This window comes from Sorex araneus, chromosome 2 (genome assembly GCF_027595985.1).
Source record: "Sorex araneus isolate mSorAra2 chromosome 2, mSorAra2.pri, whole genome shotgun sequence".
In the NCBI taxonomy this organism is placed as follows: Eukaryota; Metazoa; Chordata; class Mammalia; order Eulipotyphla; family Soricidae; genus Sorex; species Sorex araneus.
The window spans coordinates 282,088,522-282,098,388 of NC_073303.1; the positions used below are offsets into that span (position 1 = coordinate 282,088,522).

The 9,867-nt window shown below is 49.3% G+C and overlaps 1 protein-coding gene across 1 annotated transcript; it reads right to left on the minus strand.

Annotated features, from left to right (window-relative positions):
- Nucleotides 1-1,477: 1,477 nt before the first annotated feature.
- Nucleotides 1,478-1,920, minus strand: LOC129402277 (60S ribosomal protein L35-like). Its single transcript, XM_055128199.1, has one exon. It carries the CDS (start codon nucleotides 1,887-1,889, stop codon nucleotides 1,521-1,523), a length of 369 nt encoding a protein of 122 aa, XP_054984174.1. The 5' UTR covers nucleotides 1,890-1,920; the 3' UTR covers nucleotides 1,478-1,520.
- Nucleotides 1,921-9,867: the final 7,947 nt, after the last annotated feature.

Genomic DNA, 9,867 nt, shown 5'->3' on the forward strand with positions numbered 1-9,867 from the left:
TTCGTTTAAATATCCTGAGCAACCTGTGCTCTACTCTTCAGACTATAGCTTGTTAAAGGAAGTGTAACACCTCAAGATTTACAATGATTGCTATTAGGCATCTCTGTATAGGATATAATGAATAGCGGCAGAGGTAAAAATTGGGAGACAGCTCAGAGGGTTGGAGGAGTTTTTTTTTTTTTTTTTGGGTCAGACCTGGCGATGCACAGGGGTTACTCCTGGCTCTGCACTCAGGAATCACCCCTGGCGGTGCTCAGGGGACCATATGGGATGCTGGGATTTGAACCCGGGTCGGCCTCGTGCAAGGCAAACGCCCTACCCGCTATGCTATCACTCCAGCCCCGGGTTGGAGGAGTTTAATGTGAGTACCAATGCTTCCCCAGCACCACCAGGAGTGGGTCCAGAGCACCAAGCCTGGAGGAGCACTGTGCTTAGAGTAACGCCTTTGAGCACCACTGGGCGTGCCCCCTGCCCCCAAAAGGGGTAAAGTGATCATGGATGAGACTAGATAGCTTGATTTTAAATGAAACTGGTTTGTGTTTTCTAACCAATGTTGAAAAGATCATTTATTCCCCAGTACCTCCTTGCCACCCACCTATCCCTTGGAGGAGAAGCATGTGTGGAGTTGGGATGAGAGTCAGTAAGCAAAGTCAGGACCAAATTGCCTAGAGCAGTCAAGGCCATGGTCGGGAAGCTGCTTGCTGAGAATGAAGTCAGCAGACTGGCTGCGTTAGCATTTAAGGAAGTTGACAGAAGCATCCACTCTTAACTCGGACCATAGGAATAGGGAACCTGAGTGCCATGGGCCTGAGAGTACTTCCCAGGTCACTCCGAATGAATTACTGTCTGCCATAGCTGAACTGGAGCTTCTGCAATTGTGAAGGGCCTCCCTGTCCACCCAGCTACCAGCCACCCATTCACTACTTCAGAAAGAAGGGGAAGAAAAACTCATGCGTAAATCCTTATCTTTAGTCACTCGGGTACCAGACTTCTTGTCAGGTGCACAGGATATAAAGATGAGAAGGAAAAAAAAATCAGGCTGTCCCCACCTCGCATCTCACCTGGGGAGAAAGTCTAAGGCCATACCACCCAAAACACACTCAGTCTCATCTGATCTTGGATAAAGACACACGAAAAACATGCAGTCTGTTCTAAAATTCACAGACTACTGAGAGCAAATATGGAAACCCTGTCATGAGTGAGCGAGATAATTGAGGTTGGAGTTCTATATGAGGAATTAAATTACATAATGGAATTAAATCTGAGGTCCAGTGGGGCATAAAGGAGAGGGAGCATTTGCCTTAATCTGGAGCGATATTTCAGCTGAATCTTAGAAGATGAATAGGAGGATGGATTCACGATCCAAGGAAGAATACAAAGATAGAGCCAGGATGGATGGAATTATGCATCACGGAAAGTTATAGGGGATGGAAAACAGGAGAGTCGGGGCAGATCCTAATTATGGTTGTTGTTTTGTTTTGTTTTTTTTGCCAGTGAGTGTGCTTTATTGTGGCCGCGGCTCAGGCCTTGACCGCGTATTTGCGCAGCGGGTACAGCCGCTCCTTCCGCTGCTGCTTCTTGATCTTCAGGCTCTCCTCATGCTTGTTGAGTCCGCGGCGCATGGCACGAGTCTTCTTGGGCCGCAGATCGAGGGGCTTGTACTTCTTGCCCTTGTAGAATTTTCTGAGGTTTTCTTTCTGAGTCTGGTCAATGACGGTGAGAACACGGGCGATGGATTTGCGGACAATTCGGATCTTGGAGAGCTTGGACGCCGCGCCGCCCGTCACTTTGGCGACGCGAAGCTGCGACAGCTCCACCTTCAGGTCGTCCAGCTGCTTGAGCAGCTCCTCCTTCTTGCCACGAAGGTCTCGGGCCTTAATCTTGGCCATGTCTGAAGAAGCCGCCGCTGCCGAGGCCCGCTCCGAGGGAAAGAGCTGTTTTTTTGTTTGTTTTTTTCATTTTGGGTCACACCGGGCAATGCACAGGTGTGACCCAAATACTCCTGGCTCTGCATTCAGGAATTACTCCTGGCGGTGCTTAGGGGACCATATGGGAAACTGGGAATTGAACCCGGGCCGGCCGCGTGCAAGGCCCGCTGTTCTATCACTCCAGCCCCCTAATTATGTTTTTGAATCTCATACTCTTTCTTGGGGAAGCTTTTCAAAGAAGGCTGCCATGATGCATGGTGTTTTGCAATGATTATTCCAGCTGCAAAGGAGGGCTAAGGACCAATCAGGGTCTAGACAGGAAATGGCAACCTAAGCTAAGGTCACTGAAAACAGAGAGGCAGGTAAGAGCTATTCAGAAAGACAAATGAAATGTCATTTCCAAGTAGAGGATGAGGTTTTGAGGGTGTGAGTGTGAGCACATGTGGGATAATAGTGGCACTTGAGAGAATTGAAAGGAATACCCTGGTGGAGGTATTGCGTCTGATTGGAAGATGTTAAATCTAAGTTTTAAAAAGGCAACAAGGGGCCGGAGAGATAGTACAGCAGGGAGGGTGTTTGCCTTGCATGCGGTCTATCCGGTTTGGTCCCCAGCATCCCCTATGTTTCCCTGAGTAGGCCAGGGGTAATTCCTGAGTGCTGAGCCAGAAGTAACCCTTGAGCATCGCTAGGTGTGACCCCCCTCATAAAACAAACAAACAAACAAACAAACACACATAAATAAACTTAAAAAGGCAATGGGACCTGGAGTTCAGACAAGGAGCAGCCAACAGGGACCTGAGCAAGGGGTTGAGTGAGAAGTGGCACCGCTGGGTTGTCTAGCGAGTGGAGGGCGGGGAGAAGTTGGAATTTTCTGGAATCATGACTGACTTAGCAGAGACTGGTAAACTTTTTGTTTTATTTTCTCCCACTGCGGGGGTGGGCAGTTCAAAGGTATTTATCATTGGATTTCAGTCATACAGTGTTCCAACACTCGTGCCTTTACCAGTGCACATTTCCCACCACCAATGTCCTCAGTTTCCCTCCCATCCCCTGCCCTCCCCCCTCCAATGCCTGCTTCTATGGCAGGCGTTTTTCTTCTCTCTCTCTCTCTCTCTCTCTCTCTCTCTCTCTCTCTCTCTCTCTCTCTCTCTCTCTCTCTCCTTCCCCTACCCCAAGATCTTTTTTAAAGTTGCATTTATTTGAATTAATGGGAGTTGGACAACACCCAGCAGTCCCAAGGTGAAGTGCCACTCCCAGCTCTTTGCTTGGAGAGACATGGGTGCTGGGGGTCAGTCACATGCCAGACAAGTGTCTAACACCTGTGCTATCTCTCTGGTCCTTCCTAGGGAGCATTTATACCCTGTGTCTGTAGGGACCTGACAGATTTGAGACAGAGGGACAGAGATGAATGAAGGAAATAGAATTTTATTGGGGTGCACTCCCAGATGGAACTCTATGAACCTCTGACGAGACTGGGGCAGAGATGCATCCTGGAAGAAACTAAGGGGACTCTTAAGTTGTCTTGGGCGGGAAAAGGGGAGAAGGGAACAAAGACGAGTGAGGAGTGGAACCCGTGCGCTTGGTCTGGCCTGTGACCTGTCGGGATGGGTGTGAGGAAGCATGGGGCGCAGCCTGGTGGCTTCCTGCCACCAGGTGGGCCGTGAGTCCTGTCTTCCACGCAGGTGAACTTTGATTCCGGGAACATCACTGTTTCATCCGCCTGCCGCCATTTGATCCTGTGGTGAAGGGTATGACTCTAAGGTCAACTGCCTACATTCAAACCCCGGCTCTGCCACTTGTTTGTTCTGTAACTCGGGGAGTTTTTTTTTTTTTTCTGTTTTTCCCCCCTCTGCCTCAGTGCCTCTATAACGTGAGAGGAACAGTGCTATCTCCTTTAAAGGATGTTGTGAAGATAGATGAAACAAAAGGCACACGGAGCTACTTATAATAAGGCGAGAGACTGAGCATCCAGGAGATTCCTCCTCATTCTTAAGGGCAAAGGTCCTTAAGCACTGACCAGGAGGGTCTGGGAAGTGGGTTAAAGAACTGGTGCTCTTGCTTTTTTTTTTTCTTCCTTTTTTGGGTCACACCCGGCATTGCCCAGGGGTTACTCCCAGTTTATGCACTCAGGAATTACTCCTGGCGGTGCTCAGGGGACCATATGAGATGCTGGGAATCGAACCCGGGTAGGCCGTGTGCAAGGCAAATGCCCTACCCACTGTGCTATCGCTCCAGCCCCATGGTGCTCCTGCTTTATGTGCAAGAGGTCTGGCTTCCACCCCCCAGTACCACGTGGTCCTCTATCCCACCTGCGTGCCCCGGCCCCCCAGGTTCCCACTTAAACACTGCTGGGAGTGGCCCCTGAATACTGCCTGGTGTTGTCTCCAAACAAAACCGAGCAGGAGATAAAAGGTTTTTTGTTAGTTTTGTTTTGGTGGGGGTTTTGGTTGCTTGATTTTTGGTATGTGTAAAAGTTAAAATTTAATTTATTTGGTCCTGGGAATGCGAGATAAGAAGGCCAGAGCGATAGTATAGCAGATGGGAGCTTGCTTTGCAAGCAGCCAACCCAGGTTTGACCCCCTTGCATTCCATAAGGTCCCTCGCCCACCACCACCAAGCCCTACCAGGAGTGATTCCTGAGCACAGAGCCCGGAGTAAGCCCTGAGCATCACCAGGTATGGCCCAAAAAACTGAAAGGGAGGGGGGAGGAGCGGGAGAGAGAGGGAGAAAGAGAAGGAGAGGGTCAGAGGGAAAGTACAGCATGTAGGATGCTTGCTTTGCACAAGGCGGATCTGGGTTCAATCCCCAGCATCATATATATTTCTACAAACACCACCAGAGTGATCTCTGAGCACAGAGCCAGGAGTAAGCTCTGAGTACCACCAGGTGTGGCCCAAGTTAAAAAAAAAATAAAAGGAGGGGCTGGAGCAATAGCACAGGAGGTAGGGTGTTTGCCTTGCAAGCGGCCGACCCGGGTTCGATTCCCAGCATCCCATATGGTCTCCTGAGAACCGTCAGGAGTAATTCCTGAGATGCAGAACCAGGAGTAACCCCTGAGCATCGCCGGGTGTGACTAAAAAAGAAAAAAAAAAGGAAAGGAAAAGAGTGTGAGAGAAATAAAAACCTTAGAACATTAGAACACAAGCTAATTGAAACGAAGAGGCTGATTATAGAGGCGCCCGCTCCCTCACCGAGGTCATTGGCAAGGATGCAATTGGGTTTTATGAGTGACCTGGATTTGAACCCAGATGTCTGGCTCCAAAGTCACTTTGAGACCCAGAGCTATAGTTCCATGGTTGGAGGCGCTTTGCATGCAGGAGCCCAGGACACCACTTGGTCCTCCGGTCCTGCTAGGAGCATCCACGAACAGTGAGTTGGGCATCGTTTCCGAGCATCCCCTGTGCTTCCCCTTCCACTCCAGGGGAACGAGACTGGTTAGCGATAGACAGCAAGAACGTGCTCTTGGAGAGGCAGAGCCCAGGGTGCCCGGGACCTTCTCCACCCGAACTGGGTGATAGCGGGGGCGGGACCCGTTCCCCCTACACGGCTTCTGCGCATGCGCGCGCCACACAGAGAAACACGCACATAATGCCCGTGCACACACACATACACACACACACTCACACACATCCCCCCCCCCACACACACACACACGCACGCATGCACAACCTGCCTCTTCATTCTCACCAGCAGTAACTGCAGAAATCCTGTTCTGGGTCTAAGGTGCAGGATGCTCAATAAAACGTGACTTTCAAAGACACAAACGGCTTTCTAGTATAAGCATGCCGTTGTTCCATGATCCTATTTGTGGCTAAAAAAAATGATATAAAATGCAAATAGCAGGGAGTTTCCTTTGTTTATTTGCTAAATTTGGCAACTTGCCAACCCAACCAGAAGGCCTGGTCTTAACCCTTTACGTTCTCTCTTTGTTCTTTTTTTTTTTTAAGGTTTTGGGTCACACCTGGCAATGCTCAGGAGTTACTTCTGGCTCTGTGCTCAGGAATCACTCCTGCCTAGGTTGGGGGAGCACACGGGGTGCTGGAGATTGAATCCAGGTGGGCCACGTGCAAGGCAAACGCCTTCTCTGCCGTACTAGTCACATTCCTTGTTCTTAAGCCCTAGATTTTCTTGTTACTTCTCCCCCTGCACACACCTTTTTACTTTTGGCCAGTGGGTGGGAGTAGGTTGAGCTATATCATCTACAGTATTGGAGAGTCAACCCAGCATCAAGCACATGTGACGCAAGGTCCAGCCCTTTGGCCACTTGGGTTAATGTCTGGCTAGCAGCCAGGCTCCAAGTGTCGGGACCACCACGAAGGATCCTGTTCTGGTCTGTGGCCGTGATTATCCCAGTGTGTGAGCCGTGTTTCTCTTACTGTAGCTGCAAGAGAAACATTTTCATGCTATTTTCTTGCTTTGCTTCCTCTGAGAGCACCTTCCTGGCAGTGCCACTGATGGGCTGGCACCAGTGGTCGAACCGTAAGGTAGAAATTGGCAACTCTAGCTCAGAGGAAATGGCTCAAGAGGGGAAATGTTGAGGCAGCAGAAAGTGGGGGCCTGAACTCACAGCACCGGCTGTTACAAATGTGGTTCACTGTGCAAGCTGGGAGGAGCAGATGGCTTGAGTAATTTGATATTTCCCTCAATTAGGACTCGAGATCTTTTTCTCTCTTGCCCTGTGCAGAGGCTCACTGAGGCGATGCTAGAACACCCCACTATTGGGCTGTGGGCACAAGTCAAACTGCCCTCAAGCGTCTCGAGACCTTGTGAGAGGAGGAGCCAGAGGGCAGAGGAAAGGAGAGAGAGACACACACAGACAGACAGACAGAGAGAAGAGAGAGAGAAAGAGGGGGGGGTGTGCAATGTGATTGACTGACTAATCCTGATCAGATTCAACCCCTGGCACTGCAGATGGTCCTCCAAGCTCCAGCAGGACTCTGAGCCCAGAACACAGAGGGAAGCGTAAGCCCTGAGCACCGCTGAGTGTCACCCAACTGCAACTCCAGCCTACAGAAATGAAAATGGGGGTGGTGGTCAGGAGGGGTGCTGAGAGTGTGCTAGACGACCTGCGCCACCCCAGATAAAGAAGAGGGCATTTGGGGGGGGTTCCATTCCAGCAGTTTCATGGCGGAGGAGTAATCCAAGCAACCCTGGAAGGATGAGTGGCTGTCACCTCTAGTTTGCCAAGTAACAAATGGCTGACTGCTACTTCATTAATAGTAATTTTCCAATTTGTCAAATAACCAGTCACTAAAATTTTACCTTTTTAAATTTTTTTTTATCTATGGAAATGTGTTGTTTATATCAAATCTTCCAAGTATTCTATTTTACTTATTTATTGGTTTGAGGGCCACACCAGGAGGTGCTCAGGGCTTACTCCTGGCTCTGCACTCAGGGATCACTCGAGGTGAGGCTCATGGGGCCATATGGGGTGCTGGGGATCGAACCCACGTCCGCCGTATGCAAAGCAAGTGCCCTACCCACAGTGCTGTCTCTCCAACCATCCATTATTTATTTTTTATTATCTTAGTTGTCGTTCATGAACCAAATACCAAAAACAATAGGTTAATTTCTCTCTTTCACCCAATTTAAAGTCAGTGGATCAGTTTTCTGGTGTTCGAGATGAGACCCAGGGCCTGACATGCAAAGCCTGCTCTCTGCCACCCAGCTGCACGCCCAGTTCTAAACAGCTTTTGCTCAAAAAAAAAAAAAAAAAGTGAAAAGGGGGGCCGGAGTGATAGCACAGCAGGTAGGGCATTTGCCTTGCACGCGGCCGACCTGGGTTCGATCCCTGGCCTCCCATATGGTCTCCCCAGCACCGCCAAGGAGTAATTCCTGAGTGCATGAGCCAGGAGTAAGCCCTGTGCATTGCCGGGTGTGACCCAAAAAGATAAAAAAAAAAAAAAAGTGAAAAGGGAACTGGGATTATAATGCAGTGGGCAGGGCACTTGCCTTGCATGCGACTGGTCTGGGTTCTATGCCTGGCACCCCAGGTGGTCTCCCTGACCTGAATGCAGAGAAAGTCCTGAGCATTGCCAGGTGTGGGCCCTGTTCCCCAGAATAATGAGCTGTGGTTGCCTCCTTGAACTTCTTTGGCCCCACTGACTCGGCTCCCACTGGCACCCCCTTCGGTAAACACGTGCTTGATATTTTCTCAGTTATGTGACTGTTACAAACTCTTGGCTCTGGGCTCGGGGGAACATGCCCAGATTGCCAGGATCAAACCTGGACCTCCCGCATGCAAAGCATCTGCTCAGCCCATTGTGCTCTCTCCTGCCCTCGCTGCTTATTTTTATACTTCCCCACTGTGCATGATTCCATAGAGAAGAGTTGGCGCTGATGGGCATACGTACAAGCTATACGTACACCATAATACTATTAATATCCTTCTGTAACACAGTCTCGCGGTTTATCCTTACATAAACATTACTAATTCCTTTTTAAATTACTGGACAAGATTCCATTTTACAAATATGCTGCAATCCATTCTGCTGATGGCCATTTAGGTTATTTCCAATTTTCTTTTATTACAGCAAAGCTGGAATGCATCTGTGTATCTGTAGTCTCTTAATTAATCTAACTAGAGATAGTCATTAATCTCTTAACTCGGGTCTCATGCATGCAAGATAATGCACTTTACCACTGAACTACATTCCCAGAAGAAAAAAAAAATCCAAGAAAAAAATAAATCATTTAGGGACCCAGAGGTTGACCACCTGCCCTAGAAACCCGAGGCTGGCGAGGCTGTGAGAAGTGCCAGCACCACCCACATGCCTGAAAATCCCGGGATCTACAAAACGTGCCATCTCCAGCTGACTCTGACCAAGCATGTACAAACTCCACAGAGATGGGGCTGGAGTGATAGCACAGCGGGGAGGGTGTTTGCCTTGCACACGGCCGATCTGGGTTCGATTCCCAGCATCCCATATGGTCCCCTGAGCACCGCCAGGAGTAATTCCTGAGTGCAGAGCCAGGAGTAACCCCTGTGCATTGCCAGGTGTGACCCAAAAAGAAAAAAAAAAAACCCAAAAAAACCAAACTCCACAGAGAGGTTAAGGGACTTCTGGTATGCACCACAACCAACGATGTGCAACCCTCGGTCATCACAGAAGCGACAAAAGAAAAGGAAGGAGGGCAAGCTAATAATGATTTCTGAATATATAATACATGTGCATTAAACAAAGTTCAAAAGCTATTTCAAAAGATGCCAAATAAAACAAAGTTGTGGGTTTGGTTTGGTTTTTAAATACCTATCGTGGGATCAGAGCAATAGGACAGCTGGTAGGACACTTGCCTTGGCCAGCGGCTGACCCAGGTTCAATCCCCAGTATCCCATATGGCCGCCCCCCCGCCCCCCCGCTAGCACTGACAGGAGTAATTTCTGAGTGAAGAGTTAGGAGTAACCCCTGAGCATTGCTGGGTGTGCCTCGAAACCAAACCAAACCAGCCAACAAATAGTAATAAAAAAGCAATCTGGGGGCTGGAACAATAGCACAGCGGGTAGGGTGTTTGCCTTGCACATGGCCGACCCAGGTTCGATTCCCAGCATCCCATATGGTCCCCCGAGCACTGCCAGGAGTGATTCCTGAGTGCAGAGCCAGGAGTCAGCCCTGAGCATCACCGGGTGTGACCCAAAAAGTCAAAAAAAAAAAAAAAGCAATCTGTTCTTGTTTTATTTTGGTCAGTTTTGTTTTCTAAGTTTGAATTTATACGATGCATGTTTTGGAGCGGCGAGAGCTTCGGAGAGGGGGCTTGGGAATTGCCTGGAAGTGCTGGGGTGAAAGTGGGGGGTGCTATTCCGGGCTCTGTGATCTTCAGTGACTCCTGCTGGTGATCAAAACTGGCTGCATGTCAAACAAGCCTTATGCACCGTCTCCAGAGCCAGTACATGATTTTCATAGGGCCACAGGATAGGGGAAGGTGTTAGAGAGAAGCATCC